We start from the raw sequence: 16273 nt of genomic DNA, 5'->3' as shown, positions 1-16273 counted from the left end.
TGTACATATGCAATCATGTCAAACAAATTCCCATTTTTTTTGTTCATTCTTCATTTTCAAAGGGGACCAATGACATCACAGGGTCTTATCATGTGAATTGAATTTAAGTGAGACAGAGTCACACAAAGTCATCAGCTCTTAATCCCTCTTTCTGAGTCATCAAAGTCCAGTGGCAGGACAAAAGTCAGGATGACTGGTGATGGCCCAGGAAGCAGTGGATGATCTTAACATCTTCAATGCTTAACCAAGCTCTAAGCATTCCATAGCACCTGATTCAGCTGCCTTCATGGCCATTGGAACAAATTGGTCTCATTAACTCATTCCACCAGGAGAGGTCTTCACATGCTTGGGGTAGACATTCCCCTAACTCACTGACAGGTTTGAGGTCTGTTGGTTGCCCTCAACCTATTTTAGCCCATGCACATGCTATAGCTTCTTGGAACCACAGGTGAGAGTTGGGTGAAGATGGACACCAAAGGTAGTTAAGCAGCCCTGAAAAGGGCTCAGCAAGCCCTCACACCAGAGGTGCTAGTCTTCCCTGAACATCCCCATACCCCTATTTCCATATTAGTCATGTTGTGGAAGAAAACAGATCAAAAAATACCCAATAACAACACAAAAAAATATAGAAAGTGAAAAATAGAATGCTTCAATCTGCGTTTAGACTCTATCAGTTCTTTCTCTAGAGATGGATAGCATTTTTTATGAGTCCTTTAGAATTGTCTTATGTCATTGTATTGCTGAGAATAGTTAAGTCATTCACAGTTGATCATTGTAGGATATTGCTATTACCATGTACAAGGTTCTCTAGGTTCTGCTCACTTCACTTTGCATCAATTCATGTAAGTCCAACTTTTTCTGAAGGTATCCTGTTCATCATTTCTTATAGCTCAGTAGTATTCCATAATAATCACATACCACAACTTGTTCAGTCATTCCCAATTGATGGGTATCCCCTCAATTTCCAATTATAAGCCACCACAAAAAGAGCTGATATAAATATTTTTGTACAAATAGGTCCTTTTCTTTTTCCTTTGATCTCTTTGGGATATAGACCTAGTACTGCTATTGTTGGGTCAAGAGGTACACACAAATTTATAGTCTTTTGGGCATAGTTCCAAATTGATATCCAGAATGGTTGGTTCAGTTCACAACTCCACCAACAGTGCCCCACTTAGCTTTCTAACCTTATTTCATTTTACTCCTTTTCATGCACTTTATATTCAGCCAACCTAGTCAAATTCCCCAAACTGGCATTTCATCTTAAGTCTCAATGCCATTGCTTAGGGGGTCTCTCCATGCCTACAGTGCTCTCTCTCTTAATCTCTGCCTCTTAAAATCTTTAGTACTTCTTATGAGGCTCAGCTGTGCTTCTGTTTCCTACTTAGGGTTCTTCTTAATCCCTCAATCCTTTCTTCTTCCCCTCCTGCTAATCTTTTAAAATAGTTGTGTATTTATACATCTATCTCCTAGTAGACTTTAGGCTCCCTGAGGGTAGAAAAATGTTCATTTTGTCCATCTCCCTAGCACTTGACACAGTACCTGTAAACATGTAATAAATGTTTGTCAGATTGAATTTTGATGAAAAAGTACTGAAGTACTGAAAAGTTTTCATATCCATCTTTATAATTGCCTTTTTAATTATGCAATAAAATGAGCACAGTTAACCCAACTAGATGTTCTCTAAGCCTTATTTAATGGATTGTGATGTCACACTCTCCCAATATGGCTCAGGAGCATTTTGGAAAGGAAGATGCTATTGGCAGGAACCCATGATATGTCCCCAAGGGAGGCCATGAGGGTGCTGCTGTCCATTGTCAGCACACAGTGTTTTATATCTTCCCTTGCTCCCCGTTACTGTGTTCCACTATGTCCAAGTGTCTGGTTGAGGTAAGGGGAGGGGAAGGAGGAGGTGAATAAGCATTTATAAAGTGCCTACTGTGTACCAGGTACTCCACTAAGTGCTTTACAAATAATATCTCATTTGGTCCTCACAACAACCCCAGGAGGTAGGTACTATTATCATGACCATTTTACAATAGAGGAAACTGAGATAAACAGAGGTTAAATGATTTTCTCAGAGTAACAGGTAGTAAGTGTCTGGGGCTGGATTTGAATTCAAGTCTTTTCGACTCCTGGCCCAGCATTCTATCCACTGAGCCCTTTAGTCGTTTACTCTGAAGATAAGTAGGTTTGCGTAGGAAAAAAGTCCAGCATCTCTGTGTTGGGCTGCCCATCTTTGGTATAGTTATAGTTAATGTGGAGTTTTTGTTTTCACTCTTTAGCAAAAAGATCAGGGGCTTGATGATGCATATGATCAACTCTCTCAATCCCTTGGAGAAAAAGAGCCAGACCCTGATGAGAATAAGCCGATGGAGGATAAAGTAAAGGTAAGAGAATAAAATAAAATGGATACTTATAATGTGATATAACAGCTACTCCAAAAAAGGACAAAGAATTTATGAAATATGCTGAGTGCAAAATCATTCGTACAGTCTGGAGATTCTTTTCCATATAAGAAATAAAGTAGTATAATTTTATCTTCTAACCTGTAAGTATGGCTCAATTCCCAAATGCTGCCAGATTCCAATCACTTAGAAATGCCCTCTAATTATAGGGGGACAAATTAACATGTCCTTCAATTATACTCTGTCCATTTTGAATTTTATTCATTTTATCTACCAATAGTGCCTGTCATATTATACTATAGATTTTTTTTTTAAGTAAATTAAGTCCAGTGAGTTTGTTGGGAAAATTCTAGAATATATTATTAAAGAGATAGATGGTTAGTGAGCATCTGCAAAAACAAGCAGTGATTATTACAGAGAGTTAGCCTGAATTCATCAAGAACAAATAATTTCCTGTTCTGACAGGATTAGTACACTGATAAGGGGAATGCTGAGGATGTAGATTACCTAGATTTTAGCAAGGGTTTTGAGAAAGGATCACCTACTATTCTTGTGAAGAACATGGAGAGACATGGATTAGACAATAATATAATCATATGGATTCAGGACAGGCTGATGACCATACTCAAAGAGGATTGTTTGGTGTTAAAAGTTCCCCAGGTGCCTGAATTTGGTTGGTCCTGTGCTGTTTAACATATTAATCAATGGTTTCATAGGTTCCCAAAGTGGGCGATACTGCCCCCTAGGGGGCATGGGAATGATCCAGGGAGGTGGTAGTAGCCTCGGGTGCAATTGGGGGTGTTGAATAAAAATAAGGGGGCATTGGAAGCATAAGGAAAGAAGAGAAGAAAAGAAAATTTTGAAAAACTTTGTACATGTTTTGTCTGTTGTGTAACAGAGTTAAAGTCATGGTGATTACATTATTTTCCAAATAAACACACAAAATGCAGGTAATAATCAATAAATGGTCAAGTCTGCCAACAGGTCTTAACAAGCAAGTATTGGCAGGCAAGCATGTCGGAAGTCCAACATACATCAGCAAGAATATGTGCATGTAATGACTTGTTTACAATATGATACTATATAGGGTCACATGATGCAATATTGTGTCATCAAAATTTCAATGCAAGAAAAAATCCACAAATTTACAATAAATTATTAAATTTAAGATGTATCATTTTTTAAAATTTATATATTTTTGAAATGATAAAAATTTAGAAAAGAACGTTAAAGAATTAGAGAAAACAGATTTCCAGGGGAGGGAGGGAGCTGAGTAATTTTTTTTAAGGGGGCAGTTGGCCAAATAAGTTTGGAAACCTCTGGTTTAGATAAAGGCGTTGATAGTAGACTCATCAGATTTTCAGATGACCCAAAGCTGGAAAAGATAACTAACATTAAATGAGATACTATTTCTACAATGCTTAGTATAGTACCTGGCACATAGTAGGTACTTTATAAATGCTTATTCCCTTACCTCCTAACATATTAAATGACGGAATCAGGATCAAAAAATGTATTGACAGGTTAGAACATTGAGGTAAATCTTATTAGATGAAATTCAATAGGGATAAATGTAAAGGCTTGCAGTTGGTTACAAAAATCAACCACACAAACATAGGGTGGAGGACATTCAGATAGACAGCAGTTGTTTTGAAAAGAATCTGAGGGTTTCACTGGCCTGGAAACTCAATATCAATTGGATGTACAGCCTTAGGAGGAGCTTAACTTCTAGGAATAGGGAGGTGATAATCTTGCTAGAACTGGAGGTTCAGTTCTGGGCACCAGGGTCTAAAAAAACTATTGACAAGCTGGAGGATGTCTGGGACAGTGAAGGGCCTTGAGTTCAAGACATATGAGAATTGGTTAAAGGAACTAGACAAGTTTAGCTGGAGAAAAAAGCCTACTCCAGGGGTGGACAGAGAGATGATACCTGCCTTGAAGTATTTAAAGGGCTGTTACATGGAGAAGGGATTGGACATGTTCCGCTCAGCCCCAGAGTACAGGCTGGAAGTTACCAAGAGGCAAACTGAGGCTTTGTGTCAGGAAAAGCTACCTATTGGAAGTATCCAAAAGTGGAATGACTTCCCTCCAGAGGTGATGGGTTCCCTCTCTTTGGAAATCTCTAAGCAGAGGCTGCATGGACCACAGTTTGAATATTATAGGAGGGGGTTGCTTCATGTTTGGGTTAGACTAGATAACTGCCCGAGTCCTTTCCAGCTCTAACACTGTGATTCCAGCTCTAACACTGATTCCATTAAGCTAATGAAGGAGAGGAAATGTAGGCAGTGGGCATAGACTGCTTTTTCTAGGAGTTTGACTGGGAAAAGGAGAGATATGGGATGGTGGGACAAAAGTGAAGCTTTGTTTTAAGGATCAGGGAGACTTGAACATTGTTAAAGGCAAAAGTTAAGGGCCCAGTAGACAGTGAGAGAGATTAAAAAAGAGGGAGGGAAGGGGAAGAGGGAGATAATAAGAATGAGAACAAAAAAGAGAACACACACTCTGGCATGGCATTAGGGGCACAGATAGAGAGGGTTGTCTCGAACAAGGAGAGGCCCCACCTTGTTTTCTGAAACTGGAGCAAAGAAGTCTTTTGCTGAGGGCAGGAGGAGAATGTAAGAGGTTTGAAGAATGAAGGAGAGGTCTGGAAGGCCATCATGAGGAGTACAGTAAAGAGACAAGGAAGCATTATCAGTCAATAAACGTTAAGTGCCTACTATGGGGCCTGGCATTATGCTAAGAACTGAGAATACAAAGAAAGGCAAAAAGTCCCTGCTCTCAATGAACTCACAGCTTAATTGGAGAAACAAATGCAAACAATTATGAATCAACTAGCCTGTATCTATACAGGCTAAGGTGGAAATCATCAACAGAGAGAAGGCACTAGAATCAAGGGGGATCTGGCAAGGCTTCCTGTGGAAGGTGGGTTTTCAGCTGGGATTTAAAGGAAGCCAGGGAAACCACAAAGTGAAAATGAGGAGAGCATGGGGGACAGCCAGAGAAAATGCCCAGAATTGGGAGATGCAGCATCTTGTGCAGGGAACAACAAAGAGGCGAGTGTCACTGGATTTCAGAGTACATGGGAGGTATAAGGTGTAAGAAGACTGGAAAGGTAGGGAGGTGGCAGGTTATGAGGATCTTTGAACACCAAAGAGAAGATTTTATATTTGATCCTAGAAGTAGTAGGGAGCCCCTGGAGTTTATTGAGGCGGGGATGACATAGACCTGTTTTTTAGGAATATCACATTGATAGCTGAGTGCTGTGCAGCAAAGAGAGCCCAGCTAAGACAAGATAATTCAAAATTTGATGTGGACCCAGTCAGGGCTGTTCTGCAGCACGTGAATAAAGTTCCTGGGGGGCGGGGGGCAGTCTAGGCTGGGGCATAGCAAGGCATGAGCAGCTGTAGACCAAGGAGATAAGAGATTCAAGAGTTGGGTGCAGTATATAACTGAACTAGTTTATTATTGGATCAACATTAGGAAGGAAAGAAAATAAGGCCAAAGCAGGAATGAGGACTTAGGAGAATAAGCAAAGGTAGAGTAAACAGAGGGCATGCTGAGGATAAGAAATGGGTGTGGGAGGGGTGAGGCACAAAAAAAAATGTAAAGATAGGAGGGAATGACCAGAGAGAAGAATGTCAGAGTTCTTGACTGTCAAAACAAACTATATTGGGGTAATTCCTTTTGTGTGGCTAAGGTGGAGTGAAGGTATGAGTCATGGGAGTTGAGGAATTGGGTAGGAAACCAGAGTATTGAAGTTCCCCATGTATAAGATCTGGGGTTTAGGCAAAGGGCAAGATTGTGAAACTCCTTGAAGAAGGGAGAGTGGCCTGGGTGGCAGTAAATAGCCACTGTCATAACTGGATAGGGTGAATCAAAGATTAAAGGCTTCACTTTATATGCTCTGTACAGTGCCAAGACATCACATCATTCTTTTGTGATCTATCAAGAATGTTAGCTCTTGGGTCTTAGTGAAAGTGACAGATGTCAGAATTATTCAAATGAGCTAGGAAAACTGAAATTTTGGCTTGATCTTTTCATAACCCTGGGCCTCTCTTTCAATCATAATTGCAAAAGGTCATATTTCGTCACTTATTTCTCTTGAAATTCATTTGTGCCCATTTCTTATCCCCTTTATGAAATTATAAGTGAGTTGAGTACATAGAATACTCTTGGCTTAAAGCTCAGTGCGTTACGTGTAATAGATACATAATAAACATTTTCAAATGCAAATAGAAAATCCATAGATGATGATTAAACATTTTTATCCATGTTAAATTGAAGATATTGTCTTCAGTTGCTTAAAACAATTAAAAATAAGCCACTTGTCCCCATCTTACCAAAATGCAATAAATGCTAGGAAACTCAAGCTGCATTCCATGAAAAAAGGAATTAATATTGATTATGATTTTTTTTGCTCAATATTTCTAGGAAAAAGCTAAAGCTGAACATAGAGATAAGCTGGGAGAAAGAGATGACACCATACCCCCTGACTACAGGCATCTTCTTGATAACAATGACCAGGTAAAGGGTCTTCCTCTGGGTCCACAGAATATAAGATAACACATTTAGTGTGACATTTTCATATTTTTATCCAAACTTCTAGTAAAGTATAAGGGAGGTGCTTTTTAAAAAATATGTATACAAATGTAAGGTGTGACGTCTCTGTGTCCTTGAAAAAGAGTCTGCTGTACTAATTGGCATCTCAGTCAGCCTTAGTCAAGTTGTAGTGTGGCAATGAGACACATTTTAAGAGTAGGCAGAGAACAGGCCCCTTGATCAGGAAAATCTGGGTTCAACACCTGCTTTTGACATGCCAAGTCCCTTAACCTCTCAATGGCCCTGATAACTTGGTGAGACAATCCCACTATTAAGCAGAAGTTGCAAATCTGCATTGGTAGGGGGAAGTTTCCTCATTAAGAACTCACTATGTCAATGAAATAATATTTCCAGTCCAAAAAAAGGGGGACAGAGAGGGAACAAATCAACAGAGAGGGAGAAACTCTGAGGTCAAAGGTCTAAAGGGGATGGGGGGACCACAGGCATTCTAATCTGTTATCCAAAGTTAGAGAAAAGAAGGTTAGGCAAAATAGGATTCAAAATCAGAAGACGTGTTCAGTTCTTGTCCAGATACATGTACACTGAGAAAGCAAAAAATGTCAGTCTTTTGATCCAGACATAGAGGACTGTTTTTGACCTAGTCTTTCCTGACTTTAGGTCAGACTGGCTTGCCTCTGAATGGCCTATACTTGACCCTTTATTTTAAAACAAATCATTCTGTCCTCTTCCAGGCAGATCCATGAGATGGGTAAATATAAAATTACACCCATCTGCTATGCATTTGAGGCCCAATGAGGTAAACAGAACGGGTGGCAGAGCCAGAGTATCCTGTTAGGCTTTGCAATACTTGAATATGTGTTCAGTGTTTCTCGAGGCACTGATGGAAAACGTGCTCTTTGATGCCCCTCTGTGGTCACTGCTGGTACTCTTGGCAAATGTGATTTAATACACTTACAAGCAACCATGACCTTATTTATACAGTTTTTAACGTAACTGTTACTTACCACAGTGACTCAGTCTGTATGAATATGTGGTTTTAAATTTTTTGATTTTGCTTTTTGTTGTTTTTGTCTTGTTATCTTATTGCTATTTAGCTGACTTCTGAAATATGTCATGCAGAATTGTAAAAACACACACAAATTTGCCAGAGGAGCCAAAATAAGAGAAATTATTTCATTTTATAGTCCTAGGAAACTTTTTTCCTTTCTTTTAGGCATATCAAGGTTATAATTGCTTTGGTATTTCCATATTTTAACCAATATGGCAGACAGAGTGGGAGGTAGAGAAATGAATTGTTTTCAATCTGGATTCCATGTTACCAGGGCAATATTTCTGGGATTGTTGGTTCAGGATTTTGGCGTTTTTTTACATTCTTCAACTGTTGACTGTTTTTTCATTTTGTTTTTTATGTACTTCAATTGTTGACTCTTCTAATTTGAACATGTGTGAGAATGTGTTTGATGGGCAATGTGTGTTGTTTTTAAGGGTAATGCAGTAAAGCCACCACCCAAGGATCCCAAGGTAAAAACTATAGTACTTTATTTCTCTATTGAATTTAAGTCTGGCTGGGATTGTGGGAGAGCTCGCTTATGAAATAAAATGTGGAAGAAAAGAAGATGGCAGAAATAGTTCGTGTCTAGCTCTGCATTCTCACTAAGAAAAACACCTAAAAAAGCATGGTGAATAACAGTGAATTTGCTACAAGGATTTCATTATCTCTTGTTGGGGTTAGAAAGTGACCTTTATACTTCATATTTATTTACTGATAGAAGTTTCCATTTCAGAATTCTGCAGATGGTGGGGACCCCATTGACACACTGTCAGGAGAGTTTGGTAACTGTCCCCAGACTCCATCTCCAGAAGGTCCACAGAAATTGACAAAAGTGAGTAATTATTTTCCTCCCGATTTTCAAATCATCTGTGTCATGGGGTCATGTGGTGAGAGTGAGGAGTAAAAGACAGATAGCACAAGGGTTGCATTGGTACCCATAACATTTTTAAAGTGACTCACCCAAGATCATAGAGCAGATGAGTGGCAGTTTTTGTTTTGTTTGTTCAGTTGTGTCTGATTCTTTGTGACCCCATTTGGGGTTTTCTTGGCAAAGATATTGCAGTGATCTGCCATTTCTTCTCTAGCTCATTTTACAGATAAGGAAACTGACGCAAATAGGGTTAAGTGACTTGCCCAGGTTACATATATAGTAAGCATCTGAGGCCAGATTTGAACTCAGGAAGATGGGTCTTTCTCACTCCAGGCCCAGTATTCGATCCACTGTACCACGTAGCTGCTACTTTAATTGTTAGTCAATAAACATTTATTAAGCACCTACCATGCTCCAGGTATTGTACTCAGTGTTGGGATACAAAGAAAAGTCAGTGGCAGTGCTCTGACTAAAACACAGGACTCCTCCTTACTAGTCCTGTGCTTTCTCTACTCCACCATGTTTCTTCCTGGCATTTCATGTAGAAAGGGTAGGGTGAAAACGTGCCCTTCTTTCTTGTTTTCAGAATGAACACACTAGATTTCAATTTAGTACATTCCCCCCCTCCCCCTCCCCATCCAGCTGTTACTGAGCACAGCTGTCAGTCACAGAACTTCTAATCCCTCCTAAATATGGGAGATTTAATTGTTCACCTGCTACTGCATTCTGTTATCTCACCCCAGGAAACTCCTCACAAAACTATTTTCCGCAGTTGAATGTTTGTACATTGTATTCCTCTCTTTAGAATCAATCCTAGTTCTCTGGGTTTTTTTGTTGTTATAATTAATATTTTAATACCGTAATCTCCATACTTCTACCCCCCGTGTTAACACATAAAAACCAATCCAAATATAAGATTAGCCCTGTTTTGATGAACATTAGTTCTAGATGAATCATGATTTTGATCATCATGACCCACCTATCAACATTTCCCAAAACTGTCTTCTAAATTGAACCTCCTTTATAAAGAAACTCTATATAATATCCAGAGATATTAAAGTAGTCCCCTAATATTTATAACGAAAATGGGATTTATCATATTACAGAATAGAATAACCTGAATTAATCTGATTGAGGACAATGATTATTTCTTAGATTTATAATAATAATGACTAATATTTCCTTTTTTTTTCCTCTAGAAAAAAGATGAAAAGGATGTTTCCAGCACCCAACCTGCTAAGAACGGTGGAAAATCCAAGGTAATAAATAAGCACAAGGACTGGTCTAACAATTAAGGCCCTGAAGTAGCTACTTATCCTTTTTGCCACTTAAAAGATTAATAGTCTATTTCTTAATGGTAGAAAAATTTCCCTGTTGTCAAGAAATTTTTCTAAATTAATTTCTAAAGAGAAGTGACTTGGTGCTGTAGAACTGTAACTGACCCCTTCCTTGACTTCTTTGCAGTTGCCTTTTGAAAAGTATTTCTTTTTTACTGAAGCCTTTTTTCAACATTTTGCATAATACTGGACTTGGGTCTAAGAGCATAGTAACTGAAGTGCCCAATAGATCCTATTTATGTTGGGATTTCATGATGCAATCCCTGAAAATAATTTTTTGGAGCCCTGTTTTTGATAGGGGTTACTAGAATGAAAGATTAAGAGAATGCTACGTACAGTTTGTTTTTATTTCATGAGACCTCTGACAAAGGTCATGATATTTTTGTAGGCATGTCTTTAAATAACCTGAAGGGCTTACTTATGGGAGAAGGAGTAAGTAGACTTCATTTTTGTTGCTTCAGAGGACAGAATAATTGCTGGATAGAAATTAGGAAGGGAAGAGTATTCCAACTCAAAATAAGCTAATTAGAGCTATCCATACATGGGAGGAGTAATGAACTGCCTGTCACCAAAAGAATTCAGGGAAGGGGAAGAAAGTTGTATTAGATGAATTCCAAGTTCTCTGACATTTCTTTAGTTCAGAATGACTGTTTTCTTGAATCAACATACCATAATGAGACAGAAGCTATCAGTTTGGGGAATAGTAGTATGTGGTTTCTTTAAAAAAAATATTCTAGAAGTGTTGGAATGCTTTAAAATAAGTCAGACACTTCCATGTACTTGTAATTTGTTTATATCCAATGAAATATCCCAAGAGATGAGAGAAAGGGAGAACAGCTAAATATGAATTATCTCCTGAGCATATTAAACATTTAGTTTCTTATTATATTTTGAACCATATGTTGTGACAAAAAAAAGTGTGATCACACCTTTCCCTTAAAAAATTAAAGGCATGATCCTATCTGATGAGGGAGTTTATAGGATATGAATGCACACATGGCAGTTTTATAGATTAGATGGACAGACACACATATAGACAGACAGATGGGTAGATAGATATTAACTTGGGGGTTACACACTACCTGGTACTTTTAGCCATTTCCCCAAAGTTTGAACTATTAAGAGACCTATTCTTCTACAAACTTTCTTCGATTCAGTTTGTTATTTTTAATACAGAAAAGGGAAAATTCCCGTCAATAATTTTGCTTTTCCTTTCAGGCAAAAGAGAAATCTTCCAGGTCAAAAGCCGATGGAGAAAAGACAAGTTAAAAGTGCAGACTACTGGGTAAGATTTGGAAGAATTCCTTTTGAATGATCACAATTGTAACAAAGTACAAGCCACATTTTCTAACTGTACATGAAAACCACATCTGATATACTTAATTCATCTTTGTGTACCTCTTGCATGAAATACACATTCAGTAATTTACATCCTCATCAGTCACTCTCCCCAAAGCACCTCATAATAGAACTCTGTTACTGGAATATTTAAACATGTTAATCTTATAAATGGTACACATTAAAATCTCCTACCAAGCTATTAAAGAAAACAAATCTGCAAGTAGAAACTTGATATGCTTGAATTTTCAAAATCTAAATGCTGATGAGTAAATGAGAGTATTATTCCAAACAGCAGCAATAGGTAAGTGAATGGCATGTCACAACCTAAAATTGCATGACCCCAAGATATAGATATTGAGCAAAATGAGAAGCCTTCTGGTATAAGCCAATCTCAGGGTTGTAAAGACTTGAGTTCAAGTATAGAACCTTACACATACTGAATGGGTTACACTGAACAAGTTATTTAATCCCTCAGCCAAATTTCTTAGTTGCAGATGAATTACCATTCTGTTTCAATGAACAGAGGAAGCTGATGATATCACAGACCTGAACTAATTAAAAAAAAAAGGCAAAATACAATAGAGTAGGGATGGGGGAGTTCATAGGAAAAGAAGCATTTGAGAAGCAGGAAGATTTGACTACTTTTATACTTTTAATGTGCAGTGGATTGAGTGCTAAACCTAGAGTCAGGAAGGCTTATCTTCCTGAGTTCAAATCTGGCCCCCAATACTTACTAGCTGTGAGATCCTGGGCAAGTCACCCCTGTTTGCCTCAGTTTCCTCACCTGTAAAATGTCCTGGAGAATGAAATGACAAATCACTCCAGTATCGTTGCCAAGGAAACCCCAAATGGGGTCACAAAAAGTCAGACACAACTGAAACAAGTGAACAAAAAACTTTTAAGATTTGAGAAATAAAGTAGTAGGTTCTCGTGGTAGCTATTTGTTCATTTACTTTAGGTTAGAATCAGAAGACATGAAGGAATCTCAGATCTTATAAAGGTCTTGCCTTAGGATAGCTAAACTATCGCAGATGGACAAATCTGTCCTAGTCATTAAAATGCATATACAGTCCCTGACAATGTACCTATAAGAAATCAGGATAAGCCTAATGAAAATTAGCCAACCTACAAGTTATTGATTCCCTGTATTGCATTTTTATTTATTTATTTTTATCAGTTGGAGGGGAATGAGGTGGCAGGATGAGAGAGGATATTGAATGTGGGCAGAATTACTCTATCCAGTACATTTATGGTGCTTTGGAGAGGGGGGGGGTGGGAATTCCATATCAAATGTTTCACTGAGTTTCTTTTCCTTGACTTTTTTTTTTTAGGCTATCTTCATATGCTAGAAAATCTTCATTCAAATGGTGGATGGTGACTTTAAGCAAACCAAAGCCTCTTGCAGCAGATAGCAATTATTCAGGGTGGCTGTTGTACAGTGGTATTTGTGGAGTCTTTCGACATTCTGAAATTTTTAGTTCCATGTTCTTTTCCAGGAAATGACTGGGATATGTCTTGGTTGCCTGTATTATTGTACTAAGCATTGATAAACTTTTTTTTTATTTTCTTCATTTGGGAGGGAAAGGATGCTTTATATTTTTAAGAAATATATTTCATAGAAAGTTACTTATGGCAACCAAAAAAAGTCTGCAAACTTTTGCACATATTCTCCACACAGTGCCTGTCAATTTAATAGGTTTCTTCTGGTTTCCAATATTTTTTTAAAACATTTGAGAAATGCTTTCGATGTTCTGGAATGTTCTGATTGCTGGTTACCCTTTGCCCCTTGTACCAGACATTTCCTTGGGTGAATGACCAATAAAAATTTATAGGTCAAATATGGAATATTGTGTAAGGTGCACACATCTCCACCATGGCTGCTGATAATAAAAGAACAATGACAACCCTTTTCTATAGAGCACGGAGCAAAATATATCATGTGACTTTTTTCTCCTCAGTTCTTCTCCCTTTTTCCCAGAAGGCAGGCTTTCCAGGGCTTGCATGCATAAAGCATACTGAGGCTCAGGTGGGAAGATCATTACCAGAACAGAACATGGCCAATTCCTGTCACCCTGTGACAAGAACAGACTCAGAGCTAATGTCAAGCACGGATAGAAATAAGTTCTTAGAATGCATTTGTGCCTTCAACAATTCATTTTTGTTTTCATATTCAGTTCTGCATGTCATTGGAGATAAACGCAGGTGTCTCTCTTCATCATATAAGACTTGAATATAATTTTTAAAAGCAATATTAAAATGTTAGTCTTTGCACTGTACAGACTTTAAGAAAATTAAGTTCGTCAAGTAAGGACAAAAATAATTTTGCTGCTTAAAAAAACAAACCATGAAACTTGGTGTTTCATCTCCCTACAACAATTTGAGTCAAGCTCTGAGGTTTTAGAACAATGTTTCATTTCAAGGAACTGTGAAGCACCCTGAGGTGGAGGGTTGGGTTTGGTTTAGGTTTAATGAGCCTTCTATTGATATTGAGCATTAAAAATAGTTTTACAAGGCTTTCCCTACATGGGCTCTTCCAAAGTTTTGTTTAAGAGTGTACCATTGCAGAAAATCTGAGAACCACTGTTCTGGAGGTATGAATGGCTAATAAAATGTTTTGAAGGTAAATGAGTTTATGGACATGGCACTGAACATACAGCTGAATATTAACAGTTGCTTCATATGATCTTAACATTTTGAATTCCAGATGGGAAGAGATGGTAGGCTCATATCACATAGACTAAATTTGAAAAACTGTGGTTTTTTTTTTAATAGCGTGTAATATCTCCAAACAACACACTTAGAAATTTCATCTGTAAAGACAAGCCTCTGTGGCATTGACTTTCTTGAAGAAATCAAGGAAGTTTTAAAAACAAAAGATCAGCAACCACCAAAACCCTGCCTCTGATGGAGGATAAGCCCCTTGGAATGGGTACTACATCTGCACTTGCATACATCCTGTTACTGAAGCTTAATAGGTTATAGGTTCTGAACACAGCCCATAGCTGACTGAGAGAGAAGGTGGTTGTTGTTGTTATCATGTGCACAAGGGCAAAGAAACCCAGAGATGACAATTCATTTCTGAAAAAAGGTAACTGTGTTTTGATGTGGTCATGGTGTATCAGTTTAAAATAAGGCTTTTCCATAAGTAGATGAAAGCTAGTGTCCAACATAAAAAAATCCCATGTTTCATTCAAATGGATCCGATTTTATTTAAAACAACAAACTTTCCATTAAAATTACTTTCATTAGTTTTGGTTGTGTTTTTTTTAATAAGAAAAAACTGAAAAGTATGATCATTAAATTTCTCAAATAACAGAAAATGCAACTTCATGAAACATTATCTAGAAAAGTGTCATTAATACTCTTTTTTTAAGTCACTACATCTCAAGGTCTTTCTCCACTGAAATATCATTATTCCAAAATATTAAGAAGCCTAATATGTTCTAATACGAAATCCAAGGTATCTTTTTTAATTCATGTAAACTACAAAGGCAGCTGGTTTTCATTTTGACTTGTGTGTTTAACTAGTTTCAGTCATCTTGCAGTATTTTAACATTTTAACATTTAACATTTTAAATACTTTAACATTTAAAATATTTAGTGATAATACAATTAATATTCTTTGACCTAATTGTTCTTCATTGGCATTACAATTTCCTAACTGCTTCAGCACTCGTGGTCAGACCGAATTAATTCATTTGTGCTTCTCTCTTCCTACCACCTTATCACCAAGCAACATCACTCCAGCTCAATCTCAGCTAAACGTTTTTGCTTCTTAGCCCCTTTTGTACCACGGACCTCTTCTCAGAATGTTGTTTTAAAATCATTAAATAGCATATGTACAAAGATTACAAAGGAAACCAATTATGTTGAAACAAAAATGTAATTTTTTACCATTTAAGTTCAAGGGCCTCACCCCTGGGGGTCCACATGCTCCAGGGTAAGAACCCCTATGCTAAGCCTTAATAGGAACTCTTAATTTTTTTTAACATTAAATTTGTATTCTAATCTTGGACCATATTTGTTCTAGCCCCTACTAGTTTCAAGATAATCATCATGATATTCCTCTCACTTTTCCTTCCTGGAGGAGAAAAAACATGATAATAGATATGCTTCATACATATTCAGATTTGTCTAGCAATGTGAGGTTTATAAAGATCTTTCTTAAAACCTTTTGAGGTAGGTTGCGTGTGAGTTATCTTTATTTTACAGGTGAAGAAACTTGTCTTAATACATAGTAGATAGCAGTAGGTCCTGGATTCAGATGAAAAACAACCAAGCATCCTTTACATTTTGGTACAAGGCTTATACTGCATTGGCACCTGTAAATATCTATGTCAATAATCCTGCTGAGAGAAATGAATAGTCATGGGGGTAGAAAAATGAGTGGAGTTGAGCCAGAAACCATCTTTTTTAGATGCTAGAAAATATATCCACCTTGTAGCAAAAAAGCTTTTTTTTTCTTAGTAAATTCACCTTTATCACAAAATCTGGTAATTATAGTAGATCACAGGAACCTGGCAAGATGTGAAAAGTTACAATGAGTTGGTGCTTTTTTGTAACCACACTCTGATTTTCTCATAATTCTGATTCATCCAGCGTATGTTTTCTTCAATTGTTTCAAGTGTTTGCTGGATACAGCGAAGCTGGGAACCATTTTCCTTCAAAGAGCTGAAGAATTCTTTCACCTGTTGAGGAAAAATGA

General features: G+C 37.6%; 2 protein-coding genes across 6 annotated transcripts in view; one reads left to right on the top strand and one right to left on the bottom strand.

Annotated features, from left to right (window-relative positions):
* CAST (calpastatin) overlaps positions 1–14193 on the top strand; it is a 124958-nt gene extending 110765 nt beyond the window's left edge. For all 5 annotated transcript variants that reach the window (XM_027838478.1, XM_027838480.1, XM_027838479.1 and 2 more), the window contains 7 exons: positions 2286–2390; positions 6840–6932; positions 8454–8489; positions 8753–8851; positions 10090–10149; positions 11446–11512; positions 12900–14193. In XM_027838478.1, coding sequence (XP_027694279.1) covers positions 2286–2390; positions 6840–6932; positions 8454–8489; positions 8753–8851; positions 10090–10149; positions 11446–11496 — 444 coding nt within the window. In that variant the 3' untranslated portion in view covers positions 11497–11512; positions 12900–14193. The remainder of the gene's footprint in view (positions 1–2285; positions 2391–6839; positions 6933–8453; positions 8490–8752; positions 8852–10089; positions 10150–11445; positions 11513–12899) is intronic.
* A 559-nt stretch (positions 14194–14752) lies between these two features.
* The window catches only part of ERAP1 (endoplasmic reticulum aminopeptidase 1), a 40121-nt gene continuing 38600 nt past the window's right edge, over positions 14753–16273 (bottom strand). Inside the window, 1 exon segment of the mRNA XM_027838477.1 lies at positions 14753–16256. Within this exon segment, the coding sequence (XP_027694278.1) occupies positions 16104–16256 (153 nt within the window). The 3' untranslated portion in view covers positions 14753–16103.

This window comes from Vombatus ursinus, unplaced genomic scaffold, assembly GCF_900497805.2.
Source record: "Vombatus ursinus unplaced genomic scaffold, bare-nosed wombat genome assembly UNPS02014828.1, whole genome shotgun sequence".
NCBI classification, from domain to species: domain Eukaryota; kingdom Metazoa; phylum Chordata; class Mammalia; order Diprotodontia; family Vombatidae; genus Vombatus; species Vombatus ursinus.
The sequence above is the reverse complement of the archived record's forward strand: the minus strand, read 5'-3'. Positions and strand labels throughout refer to the sequence as shown.